A 16,725-nucleotide genomic window follows, 5' to 3' on the forward strand; every position below is an offset into this window, starting at 1 on the left:
CAAATTTGAGCCCAGGACCTCTCATCTCTAGGCCTGGCTCTCTATCCACTGAGCCACCTAACTGCCTCTGTGCTAAATGTTTCACACATTTGATCCTCACAACAACTTTGAATTAGGTGCTGTTGTTATCTCCATTTTACAGTTGAGGAAACTAAAGCAAATACAGGTTAAGTGACTTGTCCAGGATCACACAGCTATTGAGTAAATATCTGAGGTGGGGTTTGAACTAACAAACTTTCTGATTCCAGTTGAGGATGACACATAAGTTTCAAGCCTAGGTGATTGGGGAAATGGTGGCACCCTCCACAATAATAGGAAAGTTAGGAAGAGGGGAAGATGAGGGTGGTTGCAGTGAGCAATAAGGAGTTTAGTTTAGGGCAGGTTGAGTTTCAAATGTCTACAGGATATCCAGTATGAGTTGTCTGAAAAGCAGTTGGTGATGTGAGCCTTGAAATTAGGAGAGAGGTTTGATCTAAGAATTATTTGCCTAGAGTTGGTCATGGAAACCATGAAAGCTGATGATGTCACTGAGCGAAATAGAAGACAAGAGAAAAAGGTCAAGCACAGAACTGTGGGGGATCCCCCTGCCCTGTTAATGGGGCGACATGGAAAAAGTCCAGCAAAGCAGACAGAGGAAGATCAGTCTGACAATTAGGAAGAGAACCAAGAGGTCAGAGAGACTCAGAGAGAAGACAGTTAATTCCACTTATGGTTAACACCACCTGCTAGGAGGACGCTGTTTCCTAATATCAAAACTAAAATTATCTCTTTGACACTGCCACCAATTGGTGTGGTTCTGCCCTTTGGGGCCACACAGAACAAGACTAACTCTTCTATCATACAAAAATTCTTCAGATACTTGAAGATAACTATCAGGTTCCCTTTAAGTCTTCTCCAGGTCAGACATCCCCAGTTTTGCCAAATACTCCCCCATGAGACTGTGAGCTTCCTGAGAGCAGGGATTGACTTTTATCTTTCTTTGAATACGACTGGTACTGTAGCACAGTGCCTGGCACAGAGTGGGTGGTTCATCAATATTTACTGATTGACCAGTCGATGACCTTTCATAATCAATATCATCCATCTTGAACAATTCCCAGGTGATTGACAGCTTTCCTAAATGATGGCACCCAACACTCAAGTCCTTCTCTGTTCTCTTCAATAGGCTGGGAACTGACCTGAGAGCAGCAATGTTTCCAGGACATGTCAGTCTAGAGATGTTCTGGTTTCTGAGATGACATATAGGTCTTGTGTCACTTCCTTTAGTGTGAGGCAGTGGTGAGGGTGGCGGAAGGGAGGAGAGAGGGAACATGCGAGTTTATCTCTTAGGGAAAAGGGGAACAGGAAAAGAAAACGCAAATGGGGGAAGCTCTGGGTTTAGGGTTTGAGTACAAGCTTTGATCTTTGAAACCCAATGAGTTGGGGGTTTTTTTCCAGAAAACTGTGATTCGAGATGCCCGTTTGGCAGGAATGTCTAGTTATTTAACCCAATCTTATAAATAATAGTATTTCTCATGTTATTCTTCTACTCTTTCCTCCTATGCCTCATGGTGGCACCGAGTGACCTTAGCTTCTCTAAAACTATACCAATGGACAGTAGCTGGCACGCTGTGCCAAGCTGGATGGATTTCAAGGCAGCAACATTGTCTATGTTGTGATGTCTAAAGACCAGCTCAACTAGATGTGAGTAGCTTCTTTCCCAGAGTTGACTTCTAATCCCTGGATCATTTCACAGATCTTTGTATGGTGTGGTAGGGTGAGCAACTCACTGTTGCCGGAACTCCTAACTTTTTTTTTAACCTTTACCTTTCATTTTAAAATCACTACTATGTATTGGTTCCAAGGCAGATAAGTGGTAAGGACTAAGCAATGGGGGTGAAGTGAGTTGCCCACGGTCACACAGCTAGGAAGTGTCTGTGGTCAGATTTTAACCCAGGACCCCCTGTCTCAATCCACTGAGCCACCCAGCTGCTCCCAGAACTTCTTACTTTTGATGGGAGGAGCATCAGCATCTGGCAGAGCTCCTGTCCTTCAAGGGCACCTGCTCTCTCAAGACATTCATGGAAGGAATAAAAACTTCCATTTCTATTACTAATCCTCTTGGGTTTGCAAAGTGCTTTCCTCCCCAAATCCTTGTGAGGTAAGTAGTGAAAATGGTGGTAATCCCCATTTTATGAGAGAGAAAATTGAGCAGTCACATATCTGCTAAGCATCAGATGTAGAATTCACAGTCAGGTTTTCTGACACCCAAACAAAATATTCTTTCTTCTTTGTCCCTCAGAAAGCCAACTGTTCAAGAGGTGGTTTTTAACATGAAACCACAAATTCCCATTATGTGCAGTTTGTTTTTTTAAGTATTTGTTTAATTTAACACGGTAGTAACCTGCGTTTCTGTGTCTCCTCATGAATTCTCTTCTGGGTACTTGAAAAAGCCCCTAATTAGATTTCTAAGTTAATTTTACCCCATATGTTCTGGGGTGAGGGGAAGTTGGAGGAGAAGAGGGGTAGGGCAAAGAGAAGGCAGACTGGTAGAGAGAATAGCGAGCGAAGTCAGAAGACCTATGCTGAGTCCAGTTTATTAGCCGTAGATTCAGGGTTCTCATCTATAAAATGGGGATAAGAGTGTTTCTCCTTCCCCAAGGTTTCATCATGCTTTGGAAATGAGCCTAGCTCCTCAAAGAGAACACCAGCGGGCCAGCAGTGCCCAGTTCTTAAGGCTGGTAGAGAAAGCAGATAGGATGCTAAGAGGGAATGAAGGAAGCGAAGTGAATATATGCTCATGGTGTCCTTTGTCCAGAATGACTTGGGGACAACTAGGGGGCTGACATCAGTGTGGCTGTATGCCACGCTTCCCAACCACCAGAATCTATAAATAGACAGGCAATATGAGGTAATGGAAAGAGACCTGAACTCAGTCTGACGACTGGGTTCACATTATTTTCTGTGTGACCTTGAAAACAGCCTCAAACTTCTCTGAGCCTCAATTTACTGATCCACAAAATGGGAATAATACATATTCCATCTACCTTACAGGACTGTTGTGAGGGAAACACATTGTAAACTGTAAAACTAGAAAAGTGAACTATTTTTATTATTGTTGTTGCTGTTCAGTTGTTTCAGTTTATCCAGTTCTTCATGACCCCATCTGAGGTTTTCTTGGTGAAGATATTAGAGTGATTTGCCATTTCCTTCTCCAGCTTATTTAGAGCTAAGGAAACTGAGGCAAACAGCTTAAGTGACTTACCCAGAATCACCCAGCTAGTTAAGTGTCTGAGGTTAGATTTGAACTCAGGTCTTCTTGATTCCTGGCCTGGCACTTTATCCACGACACCACCTAGCTGCCCATTTTTATTCTAGCCTGCTCTTTTTTCCCTGTTTAACATTTCCCAATACCATCCCTAAAGTACCTCTAACCTAGGAAATTCTGGCTTTTCTGGACCTTAGCTCATAGCCTATTTGCTGAACTAGAAAACCGACTATGTATTGAGCCCAACGCGCCTTACACCCCATCCCAGCTCAGCCAGACTTCCTCCACTTCCCAGTTCTCTTCTCAGTGGTTCTGTAGTCTGAGGACCTGGGATTGTTTCATAGTGTCTGTGAAGGGAAAACCATTTTCAAATTATTATTATTTATTATAATATATGTTTAAATTTCCTATAAAAATAACCCCTATAAACAAAAGCTCTTTTGGGGGGTCTTTAGTAATGTTTAACACTATAATTTGTTCCCGAGAACAAAAAATTGGAGAAAGGCTCCTCTGGGTATGTACAGGTTATCCAGATCTCTAGGAAGGACCACCAGCAACTAAATAATCCTCACCACCGCCCAACCCCTTTTCCCCTCTCTGTGTGGGGTGGTGACTGGCGGAGGGCGGGCAGTGCAGGCACACTGGACCAATTCTCCCTCATGCTCTCCTCCCCCGTTATCTTCGGCAATTCCCTGCTTCCAGGGGATATGAGGGCAGGATACTGGGTCCCTAGGAAGCCTGAAGACACTGGAGAAATGGGAATCGTTATCATGATTATACCATGATTATGTCATCATCATCCAGTAGCCTAGGGATGCTGGGAAAGGAGACACCTTGTCAGAAGAGGGGCTCTGAGAAGGCAGCAGCACTGCTCTGTGGTACAGGGGAGGGAATCGGCGCAACCTGTCTGCCCAGCACTCCGGAAGAAAGATCAGCCCCAGACTGGAGTGGGAAATCCAAGAAAATAAGCATGGGTCTCCGGTCTGCCACCATTTTGGAAGGCAGCATGTATAGGGGATAAACCACCGAATGTGGAGTTAGGGGAGCCTGGGTTCAGGTCTTACCCCAGATACATACTCACTGGGTGACCCTGGGCAAGAGATTTTATTTCCTCGGGTCTGTTTCCTCACCTAATAAGCATTTATAGAGCACTTTAAGATTTGCAAAATGAGTTATATATGTTAAATCATTTGATAACTTTTTTATTAACCCTTACCTTCTATCTTAGTATCAATTCTGAGAGAGAAGGAGAGGGCTGGGCAACAGGGATTAAGTGACTTGCCTAAGGTCATATAGCTATCTGAGCCTCAGTTTCCTAATATGTAAAATGAGGAAAATAAAAACATTTATATGGAGCTTTAAGGTTTGTAAGGTGCTTCACAAATATTAACTCATTTGTCCTCATAACAACATTAGGTGAGGCTATTATCCCCATTTTGTAGATGAGGAAACTGAAGCTGGGGGAGGCTAAGTGACTTGCCCAGGGTCACAGAGATTATAAGTGTCAGGGGCTAGATTTGAACTCTTAATTTTCCTGATTCCAGACCCATCGTGCAGTAGTCAATAAATATTTATTAAGCGCTTAAGTGATAAAGATACAAATGAGAAAAAAGAAAGGCAATCTATACTTTCTCAGAACTTAGAATCTAATGGGAGGCAAATAGGTGACACAGAGTTAACAAGCCAGGCCTGGAGTTGGGAGGAGCTGGGTTCAAATCAGACCACAGAACCATTGAGTCACCTTGCTGCCCCATAAAATTATGTTTTAAGAAATATTGAAAGGAATAGTTACAGAGAAACCTGGGAAAACTTGGATGAACTGATGCAGAAGGAAGTAAGCAGAACCAGGAAAACAATGCATTCAATATCAGCAATACTGTAAAAAAAAAACTTTTAAAAAACCCTTCAGAATTCTGTTCAATGTAGAGACCAATTATGATTCCAGAAGGCTGAAAATGAAACAAAAATGACCTCCTGACAAACAGGTGATGGACCCAGGATGCAGATTGAGACTTGGGAATTTTTTTTGATGTGACCAACATAGGAATTTGTTTTGCTCAACTCTACATATTTGCTACAAGGACATTCTTTGTCTTTTTCATCTGAAGGTTGGGGAGGTGAAAGGGAGAGAGAAGGCAGATTTTGGTTAATTGGGGAAAGGGTAATTTTTATAAAGAATCAAGACAAGGGGCAACTGGGTGGCCCAGTGGATAGAGAGCCAGGCCTAGAAATGGGAGGTCCTGGGTTCAAATCTGTCCTCAGAGACTTCCTAGCTGGGTGACCCTGGGCAAGTCACTTATCCTCCATTTCCTAGCCTTTATCACTCTTCTGTCTTAGAATGGATTCTAAGACAAAGAACGTAGCAAATATGAAGAGTTGAGCAAAACAAATTCCTGTGTTGGCCACATCAAAAAAATTTCCAAGTTTCAATGGATTCTAAAATAGAAGGTAAGAGCTAAAAAAAAAATATTTTCAAGTTTTTTTTTAATTTTTAAAAATATTTTTAAAATAAATTATCAAATAATTTAACATCAGTTCTAAGACAGAAAATAAGGGTTTAAAAAAATCTCTTTCTGATGCTGATTGCCTCTGTATAACTTAGAGTGAGTTATGTGCCCCTCCCCAGGCCTCAGTTCCCTCTTCTGTAAAATGTAAGGGTTGATCTTGATGACCGATAAGGTTCCTTTTGGTTCTAAATGCCACAATCCAGCTCTGGGTTCCGGGTGGCAGACACAAGGGCAGAGGTCCGGGGGTCTTGTACATAGCAGGTTTTACATTCTTGTTAAATGGATGAAAAGAAGGAGGCGGTGCAGTGCGTGGGAGAGAGTGCGCCTTTGCAGGACGTGGGAAAGGCATCGGTGCCCCTCTAATGCTCTCCGGTTCAGAGTCATCTAGAGACATCCAGGCAGAACCAGGGCACAACCTGCAAATAAGACTCCGTGTTCCAGGGTCTCCAAGCAACAACAGCCTGTGTGTCCCTGCTTGACTTTTAAAAAATTTAATGTAATGTAATTTTCAGTTCCTGCTTGACTTTCTATATATTTCTCTATTGGTGTTTTTCCTCCCTTCTTATTTGGATGTGTGGCAGGGAGAGCCATAGCTTCAAATGCGCCCCATCTTGTCTCAGCTGGTTAAGATTTACTTTACTGACAAGAAAGATGCGGCCCCGAGAGGTGACTCCCTCCAGGCCCTGCAGTCCAAAGGGAGACCCAAACTGTCCTGGAAGGAGAGCTCTCTGCCTCTCTGATCACCTACTGTGGGACCCAAGTGGAGGAAGTCCCAGGTTTTGGGGTCCTGGGGGGATGGTTGCTGGGCTGAACCCAAAGAGGTGCCCGCCATGAAACCTGCTTCCCTCTCTTCCCTCCGGTCAGCCAGACTGGCCAGGGAAGTCTCTCAAACCTGGAGAACCCCAGGCCATTTCCTCTTCCCACTCCATCAACTGATCGATGCCCAGGTGTCCGGCCTCTCGGAGAAGCTCGAGCACCTGGCTAGGCTTGGAGGGGGCCCCCCTCATCTTCCACCAGCAGGCTCCCCTGGCACCACCTGTCTGCCCTTCTCTGAGCACAGCACTCCCCTCCTAGACCCAGTTTCCTAGCAAGAGCAGCCTCAGTCTTCCCATGTTTGGTTCGCTCACAAATCAGTTCATGACAAAGACCAATGAGTGGGTATAAGTGGGGATGTCTAACCTGGAGAGAAGACTCGCAGGGATGGGAGGTGAGGGCAGCCCTAGCTCTCTCCAGCTATTTGAAAGGCCTCCCAGTGGCAGAAACATTTGATTTGTTCTGTTGGACCCTGAGGACAGAACCCATGGGAGCACGTTGCCAAAACCCCCAACAATTTAGACTTTATCTCAAGAAAAACTTGCTACCGATTAGAATTGTCTGAAAAAGGAATGTATTATTTTGAGAAATGGGGGTCTTGGGGTAAAGGCTGGATGACTGTGCATCAAGTATTTTATAATGTAGGTTCTTTTTCTGGCAGAGATTGAACTAGAAGACTGTTAGAATGCCTTCCCCATCTGAAATTTAGGCATGATTCTTTTTTTTAACCCTCACCTTCCATCTCAGAATACTGGGTACTGGTTCCAAGACAGAAGAGCAGTAAAGGCTAGGCAATGGGGGTTCAGTGACTTGTCCAGGGTCACACAGCTAGGAAGCATCTGAGGTCAGATTGGAACCCGGGACCTCCTGTCTCCAGACCTGGCTCTATATTGACCGAACCACCCAGCTTCCCCTTAAAAAGAAGTTTGCATCCAGATCTTCTTGCCCCAGGGTCAATGCTCTTTCCACCTACTTCCCAGGGTGATGTTCTAAATATCTAATGAGATATTTGTAGTGTTTGTAGTGAGTACCTAGCGCATAATAGGCACTCTATAAGTGGGAACAATCACTATCATCAGCACCAACAGCAGCAGGAGCAGCATCTTTAGCATTACTCTACCTCACTGCCTCCTAGGTCCAGACTGAGTCCTCTCTTGGATTCTCACATAGGATAATAATTTTGTTTTTCAGGGGCTTTCTCTTTCCCTAACTAGACTGTAAGCATTAACTATCTACTCAGGTGTGCTCTTTTTAATCTCTCTAAACCTCCATTTTGAACTGTGAGGGCACTTGTGGAAGTAACATCGTGGATCTGGGTGATTTTGCCTGTTTGGGCTCTGCCCTCAGATCCAGCTTGTTGGAGGCTGGAGAACTTGGGGAGAGCCTGGCAGACGGTGGCCCTGTCCATGGGGCTCCCACTTCCTCCTGTTTTGTTTGTTTCTGGACTCTGGGAGCAGCACCCTGTCAGCTTCACAGGATGTGGTGGGGGAAGGGCTGTTTATACAAAATCAAACAGGGAAAATTTGTTTTTAAAGCCTTACCTTCTGCCATTGACACCATATATTGGCTCCAAGGCAGAAGAGTGGTAAAAGCTGGACAGTGGGGGTTCACTGAAGTGGCTTGAGAATAGTTGCCCCACAAATAATATATTTTTTAAAAACCCTTCCCTTCTGTCTTAGAATCAGTATTATGAATGGCAGAAGAGAGGTAAGGGCTAGACAGTGGGGGTGAAGTGACTCATCCAGGGTTGCACAGCTAGGAATAGCTGCCCCACAAATATTATATTTTTAAAAAATTCCTTCCCTTCCATCTTAGAATCAGTATTGTGAGGGGCAGAAGAGAAGTAAGGGCTAGACTTGTCCAGGGTCACTCAGCTAGGGAGTGTCTGAGGCCACGCTTGAATCCAGGACCTCCTGTCTCCAGATCTGGCTCTCTCTCCACGGAGCCACATCATTGTCCCCAGAAAGTATTTATAAAGTTCCCAGTTTGTGCTTCCAAACACCAACATACATCCTGCCCCCACCAGCAGGGGGAGGCGGCAGATGGAGCAGGGTGACTCAGCCAAGGTCTCCATGTTAGGAGAGAGAGGGGGTTGGCATTCGAAGCCAGAGTCTCTGATTCCACCCCTGGACATGTTGCTCTCCTGTAATACCCCGGCCATCATCTTCTTCTCTCAGAATGTCTGCAAAGTGCTGGAAGAGGAAAAACCCCGGGCACCCACACTTCAGGAAATCAGACAGAAAATTGACAGCTACAACAGCAAAGAGAAAAACTGCCTGGGCATGAAGCTGGTGAGTGATTGTTTGGTTCTCACCTCTGGGGAGGGGGGGAGGGGAACTTTCCCTTTTTTTACTTTTAAACCCTTATTTTCTGTTCTAGTAAAAACTCTAAGACAGGAGAGTAGTGAGGGCTGGGCCATTAGGGTTAAATGATGTGCCTGAGGTCACCCAGCAAAGAAGTATCTCAGGTCAGATTTGCACCCAGGACCTCCCCTCTGCCATCCTGGCTCTTTAGCCACTGGGCCACCCCCTTTCCTATTGGTTCTCCTGCTCATCCCTGATGGCACCTTCCTCACTCTGGGTCTGTTTCCTCCTCTCTAAAAGGAGGGAGTTGGAGGAGACAGCCTCATGGCACCATGTTCTACCAGCCTGCGCTTGTTGCCTAAGGGGTGGTTGAATATTTAACTATGGGCTGGGCAGTTGGGCGTAGTCTGGCTTGGGGAGACCAAATGGTGCGGCCCTCTGCTGGTGACTGAGAGGCAGAGGACCCTGAAGTTCTCAATTTAGGATGGATAGAATAAAGGGATGAGAACAGTGTAGCCTAGTGGGCAAGTCATAGAATCACAGGCTCTGAAGTCTTTTTTGTTTTTTTTCCCTCCATCTTAGAATCAATACTGTGCATTGAAGAGCAGCAAAGGCTAGGCAATGGGGGTTAAATGACTTGCCCAGGGTCACACAGCTAGGAAGTATCTGAGGCCAGATTGGAACTCAGGCTCCCGTCTTTGGTCCGGCTCTCCATCCACGGAGCACCCCTAGCTGTCCCCTCCAGAGTGTCTTAAAACAAGCTCATGTAGTCTAACCCCATCATTTTGCAGATGAAGAAATGGAAGCCCAGAGAGGATTAAATAGGCAATATTGAGAAAATCTGGGTTGGAGGCTCTGGTCCTCTACCTCCAAAGCCTGGGCTCTTTTCCCCTGTACCATAGTGCCTCCTGCAGTCTGGTAGCTCATTTACCTGGATTGAAGTCTCTCCTTAGAGGTTAAAAAATAAGAAGAAAAAGAAAATAAATGTAAATGATTGTACAATATGGGGGGAGAGGCCCTGGAAATTGGTGAAGGGAAAGCCTCGTGTAGGTGGTATCATTTGTGCTGAGCCTCGAAGGATGCCAGGGATTCCAAGAGCTCCATACCCCTAAAAGGCTGCCCTATAGTTTGGGAATGTCGCTTGGCTTGTCAGGAAAGGGTCATCTCACCGTCTCTTCCTTCTAAACTAAAAGAGGCAAGGGGAAGCCCAGAGAAAGAAATGCCCATTTCAGAAAGACAAGGTCAGTTACTGGATAGAGCATGACTGGATGTCCTGGGTTCAAATCTTACCTTAGACATTGCCTCGCTGCGTGACCCTGGGGAAGTCACTTAACCCCATTTGCCTAGCACTTGCCCTTCTGTCTTAGAGCTGGTCCTAGGACAGAAAGGGTTAAAGAAAGAATGAGAGGCTCACTCCCCGATATTTATACTCTCCCAGATTCAGTCTGGCAGACCCCAGGAACACCAGCAACAGAGAAGAGAGCCATGGCTCCAAGAACTATTCCCCCCCCCCCCCCCCCCCGCCGAGGGTGGCCCCTGTGAGGATAGAATACGTAACCCCCACGTGTATTAACCTCTCTCCTTCCTCCCTCTGATGTGTGCTGGGGCAGAGTGACGATGGCACCTATACGGGCTTCATTAAAGTGCACCTGAAGCTCCGGAGGCCAGTGACAGTGCCGGCAGGGATCCGGCCCCGCTCTATCTACGACGCCGTCAAAGAGGTGAACCTGGCAGCCACCACCGACAAGAGGACATCCTTCTACTTGCCATTGGACGCCATCAAGCAGCTACATATCAGCAGCACCACCACCGTCAGTGAAGTCATCCAGGGGCTCCTCAAGAAGTTCATGGTGGTGGACAATCCCCAGAAGTTTGCCCTGTTTAAGAGGACACACGAGGATGGGCAAGGTAGGAGGAAGCAGCCAGCCAGACACAAGCCAGTCTCCTACACCCGTCTCCCATTTCCCGTGTCACCTCCAGAACAATTGAGAAAAATGGGGCTCCCCGAGGGAGGAGGCAGGATGGCCAGCTAGGGCCACTGAAATTTCCTCTTGTAAGCCCTCAAGGAGCTGCAGTGTTTCCTAAGAGGGATTCCATGAGAAAATCTCAGTGCCAGCCAACACATTCTCTCCAAAATAGACTAAATGTGGAGTCACATTTGTATCAAAAATTCTTTCCCTGGTGCAAAGAGGACAACAGCTTCCTCCTAAAGCTATTGGGAGGCTTAGTGCAAACCTTCAGGTCCCAAGTTCCTATTATAGGCGGCAATTTTCTGGTATGAAAATGGGCACAAGAGCCTCTTTGCTTGTTCTGAAATTTCCCGAACACTTGCCCCGCTAATTGTAGGGTTGAGCTAGAGGAGAAAATCTTACCTGCTTCCCAGAGCAACATTTAAGTGTCTCATCAGTATACTTTGCGGTTTCCAAGTGTCCTGTGAGCAAATTAGCTTGCCCTAAAATATTCCAATCGGTAGGTAGTAGAACCCCAAACGCCCAAATAAGCCCACCAGTACAGGCTAGGAACAGGAGGCATGTGAAGCCTGGTCCCGGGGTACCCCCAGGTAAGGGCCTCCAACTGCTAGCTTTCTCTAACTTGGATGAATCCAATTTGAGGTGGAGCCTCCCTAGCTCTGAATAGGGGGAGGAGAATGGGAATGTGCATTCCAAGGTCGACCCTCAACATCATATGGCTGTGTGGATGATCAACATTAGAAGTGGCATAGAGGAATGGCCAGAATGCTGGATGTGGTGGTCAGGAGCCCTTGGTTTGAATCCCACCTCTGACATTTGCTAGCTGTGAGACCATGGACAAGTCACTCTGAATCTCAGACAACTCTTCATTGTCTAGCCTGTGGACTACTGTGATATCTAGAGGTGGGAGAAATTCCCACACCAGTTAAATCATTGGATCGGAGGGCTAGAATTGGAAAGGAACTTCAGAGAGGTCATCTGATTCAATTTCCTCATTTTACAGGCGAGGAAAATGAGGCTCGGAGATTAAATTACTTGCTTAAAGTAACAAGTGGCAAAGCAGGGGTTCGAACCCAAGTCTTCTGACTCCAGACCTCCTATTCTTTTCACTGCTTCACAGTGTTTGTTTCTTTGTTATTGCTCCATTGTTTCAGCATGTCCAACTTTTTGTAACCTCATTTGGGGTCTTCTTGGCAGAGATACTGGAGTGGTTTGCCAGTTCATTTTACAGCTGAGGAAACTGAGGAAACCAGGATTAAATGACTTGCCCAGGGTCCCATAGCTAGTAAGGATCTGAGGCTAGATTTGAACTCTGGTCTTCTTCACCAGTGTTTATGTTATTATTAAGGAGTATCTTGGGATTTAACAGTGCTAAAAAGTTTATCTCTTTGGTCATATGGACTAATGCCTAATTTTAGTTCTAGTGAAGTCTTGTCCTTTGGATCTTGAACAAAGTTCAAGTAGGGTGAAAAGCTTATTGGAATGAGAATCAAAGACCTTGGATCCATGCTGGCTCTGCCACAAACTGTCTGAGTGACCTCAAACAAATCACTTCAACTTGTTGGGCCTTTCTTCATCTTTAAAATGGGGGAACGAAACTAGATAATCCTTGGGATGGAGCTAAACACCCCTAGATGGACCTCTTCACCCTTACTCCCTGAGATGAGGGACCCTCAACCTGTTCTCTCAACTTCTAGTGCTATTTCAGAAGCTCTCCATCACTGACTGTCCTCTCTACCTTCGCCTGCTGGCCGGCCCGGACACAGATATCCTCAGTTTTGTGCTGAAGGAAAATGAGACAGGAGAAGTGGAAGTAGGTCCAAAGCTATCACTAACCCTTTGTCTATACACCTTGCCTTTGAAGCCTGCTGGGTTGGTTGTGGGTGGGTTGTGTTTACTCACCTGATTGGTTCCATTGAAAGAAGTCCCACTTTTCTAGTAATTTTGTTTTTTTCCGGTATTTTTAAATTAATTAATTAATTTAGAATATTTTTCCATGATTACATGATTCATGTTCTTTCCTTCTGCTATTCCTCCCCCCTCCCGGAGCTGACAAGCAGTTCCACTGGGTTATATGTGAACCACTGTTCAGAACCCATTTCCATATTATTCATATTTGCAAGAGTGATCTTTTAATGCCAAAACCTGTCCTATCCCCATCAAACCATGGGGTAGAGCATATGCTTTTCTTCTGCATTTCTACTCCCACAATTCTTTCTCTGGATGTGGATATTTTCTGGTAACTTTTGATGATTTGTTAAAGGATTTTTTTGTTGTTGTCGTCGTCATTGATTTTCCTCCCCAGTGACAAGTGGGGCAGGTGGGAAACCCCTCCCCCAAATGTGAGCACTGTTTTCAGACTAATAAGGCAGAATGGAGGCAGGAACTTTTGCACCCAGGGTAAGGGAATGGGTTACAAGACATGAAGGCAGCTCTACCCACAACAGCTAATCTGTCCTGCTCCCATGCCTCTCTCTAACCCATCTCCCTAACTCTTCCCTTTCCCCTCCACAGTGGGATGCCTTCTCCATCCCGGAGCTCCAGAACTTCCTAACCATCTTGGAAAAGGAAGAACAGGACAAAATTCAGCAAGTACAAAGAAAGTACGACAAGTTCAAGCAAAGACTGCAAGAAACCTTGAGAGATGCCCAGGGCAAACCTGGCTAACCCTACCTGCCTTCCCTGCCTTCCTCATCCAGCTCGAACAGCTCCAAAGGGAATGGATGGTATTCTTATTTTGCAACAGACACTTTCCTCAGGATACATCTGGCTGGGCACTCTTGTGCTCACCCCCCCCCCCATCCGAAGTTGTTCCCGATGGGGCAGTATTTTCTCTGATGTGTTTTGTCTTAGGGATGTCTTCTCTCCCCCCTTCCTGCGTCACCCCTTGACCCCCCAGTGACATGGCTGTGGAAGTGGTTCCAGTTTTCTAAGAGAATCTTCTCTTGCTCTATCCAAATTCAGACCTTTCAGAAACCCCAAATCTGCCTTGACAGCATCACCAATCCAGGACCCATCACTGGTTGGCAAAGGCAAAAATAAGGAAAAACAAGTGGACACAATTTAAAAGAGACACATTTCTTCCTGGATCTTTGTTCTGTTCTGCTCCCACTTCCACCCTTCTGCTATTGAACAGCTTTATTTATTGAGTCACATAATAAAAGAGCTGAATGTTCATTTCTGGAGACCTAGCAGGCTCACACTAGACCACCAGAAGCAGAGAAGAGAGGGAGGAGCAGGAAAAGAAGAGGAAGGGTGCATTAAGACCTTCCCCTTCATCTTCATCCCTCCCCTAGCTACAGGTGCCTATAATTCAGGCTCAGAGATGATGCCTCTGAAAGTCACTGGGCCCTGCTAAGAAGCCCAGGCTTAGGTTAGGGGTTTCCATAGAGGTGATTAGTGTGAGCCCCTCCACCTCATGATGAGTATAATGTCTTCGGTGCACATGTATGTGTGTGTTTGTGAGTGGGTGTGCTCGCATTCACATGTCAGAAACTGGTTTTCTCAACATAAAATTTATGCTAATGTTACCACCCCCCTTCTATTCCTCCCAAAGTGAAACTGGACTTTTCCCTGCCCAGGGGTTCCCATTTTAAACTTTTATTCCTGACAAAGGAGGCTGAGGTGAACAGAGACTAAAGTCTTATTTCAGAAAGTCATCTGACAAGCAACCACCAACCTCTGGGAGTGGGGGAGCTCTATTGTGCCTGCGATGCCCTGACCCAGTTGTCCCAGGGCTGCTACCACTGCACCCTCTGCCTTCTGTACTGTCTGCCTTCTGCCTCGGTCCCCAGCCCTGTGGGATCCCAGTTGCAGCCAGAAGCCCTGACTTCCTCAGAGGGAACTACTAACTTAACCTTTCCATCCTGAAGACTGGGCACTTATGCCTTGTGTGACCCCAACATGGAAGGAGAGCCCCAGGGGTACTTGTCTCCCTCTTTGACCATGGTGCCTTTCTGTCTTTAAAGGGGGTGTGGGAATAAGTTCAAGGTCCCACGATGCTGCTTGCCTGGTGCCCTAGCTCTGCTCTGACCATGCTAGCCAGTGGATGGCTTGTAGAGCAGGATGAGAAAAAATCCCCTCCCAGAGCATCTAAGGGGAGAATGGATTTCTCTTGTCACATCACAACTGCCTCTCATCCTTGGGGGTGCCCCAAAGCTGGGATACAGCAGCTTCCTCACTGCCGGTTTGTACTGGCTCCTTAGATTGGTACAAATATCAGCTGGAAACCAACCAATCAGGGGGCAACTGGGTAGCTCAGTGGATGGAGAGCCAGGCCTAGAGACAGGAAGTCCTAGGTTCAAATCTGGCCTCAGACACATCCCAGCTGGGTGACCCTGGACAAGTCACTTGACCCCCATTGCCTAGCCCTTACCACTTTCTGCCTTGGAGCCAATACCCAGTATTGATTCTAAGATGGAAGGTAAGGGTTTAAAAAAAAACACAACCAATCAGCTTGTGTTATTAGCCAGGTATGTGAAGACATAGAAGCAGCATGGAATTGTGGTCTTGTCTTCAATCAAGACCTGGGTTCTAGTTCCTGCTCTGATAGAGTGGCTCTGTGATCCTGGGCAACTCACTTAACCTCAGAAGTGCCCCAGTTAACTCTCCTTAAGACTAAGTTGCAAAGCAGAGGCCAGTGCGCATTGGGAGCAGTTTCCTCCACTGATGAAATCATAGACGTAGTCCAAGAAAACAACCAAACACTTCAAGGCAAGGACAGAAGGATTTTAATTTTCAGTTGAGGATTGGACTCAAAGCCAGCCCTTGAGAGACGCTTTGTTTCCTTGCTCAATTTCCTGATTCCCATTCTGTCCTAAGGTTCATGTCCAAGCTTCTCCAGACCTCACAGGGTACCCTCACTCCCTCCTCCCCACTTCTCCCACCAAACACTCCCCTCTTCGATGTCGCTTCTGGAGAATGGAGGTATGTGTGTGTGTGTGTGTATGCATGTATGTATATATATGCATGCATACACACAAATATAAAATAGAAACTATATATGTATGCATATGTATATTTTTCTGTATATGTATATCCACATACAGTCTTCCTATCTGTAAAAGCAAGGAGATAACAACCTCTAGAAATACCCTTCCCCCACACACACATCTCACCGCACCTCCCCCCCAACAAACAAAAACCAACCCTCCTCTCCCTCTGATGTAAATTAAGGGGAAAAGTTTCCCATAATCCTGCATGTCTACAACCTTGGTATAAGGCATGACTTGCTGCAACTGCCGTGGGCGTGAATGCTGCTGAAAACCTCCCCGCAATGGGAAAGGCTATTTTATTTTTAAGGGGAATAAAGGAAACTATTACATAGATACATATATAGAGAGAGATACAAATATAGGTACATAGCTATATAGAGTGTGGCATTTATGAGAAAGTATAGCATAGCTCAGATTCTAAAGAAAGCACAGCTCCATCTTGGACCTGGGCTGAGGTCTAAAGCTCTAAAAAAATGTATGTAAAGTGTTCCTTCTCTCTGAGAGGTGGATGTGACTGCTGGCAGTGCCTTCCTAAGGGTTGTGTTGCTTAGTGTGTATGTGTGTATACGTATGTGTGTTGTATGAACTTTTTTTAAAATATCATCTGAGTTGTAAAAAAAAAAAATATATATATATATAAAAATAAAAAGCTTGTAGCAAAAGTGGTGTGTCTGGTACTACTGTTTCAAATGAGCTCAGCTTGGAAGCAGGGGGCTAGACACAGTAACCACTTATATTTGTTGCCTTCAGCCTTCACACAGGTTTAGTAGTGGAGGCAGAGGTCCCTGGACTGCATTCTGCCCTGTTTTTGAGTGCTGGTTACACCAAGGGCTGTGTCTGGACAATATTAAGGCTAAAGCCTTTAATCTGGAGGGGCTCCAAAGATATCAT

The 16,725-nt window shown here is 45.7% G+C and overlaps 1 protein-coding gene across 2 annotated transcripts in view; it reads left to right on the forward strand.

Moving 5' to 3' along the window:
* RASSF5 (Ras association domain family member 5) overlaps positions 1–16,496 on the forward strand; it is a 110,254-nt gene extending 93,758 nt beyond the window's left edge. For both annotated transcript variants that reach the window (XM_001365859.3, XM_007481284.3), the window contains 4 exons: positions 8,745–8,858; positions 10,481–10,778; positions 12,538–12,653; positions 13,355–16,496. In XM_001365859.3, the coding sequence (XP_001365896.2) occupies positions 8,745–8,858; positions 10,481–10,778; positions 12,538–12,653; positions 13,355–13,507 (681 nt within the window). In that variant the 3' untranslated portion in view covers positions 13,508–16,496. The remainder of the gene's footprint in view (positions 1–8,744; positions 8,859–10,480; positions 10,779–12,537; positions 12,654–13,354) is intronic.
* Positions 16,497–16,725: the final 229 nt, after the last annotated feature.

The sequence above is a fragment of the Monodelphis domestica genome, chromosome 2, assembly GCF_027887165.1.
Source record: "Monodelphis domestica isolate mMonDom1 chromosome 2, mMonDom1.pri, whole genome shotgun sequence".
Classification (NCBI taxonomy): Eukaryota; Metazoa; Chordata; class Mammalia; order Didelphimorphia; family Didelphidae; genus Monodelphis; species Monodelphis domestica.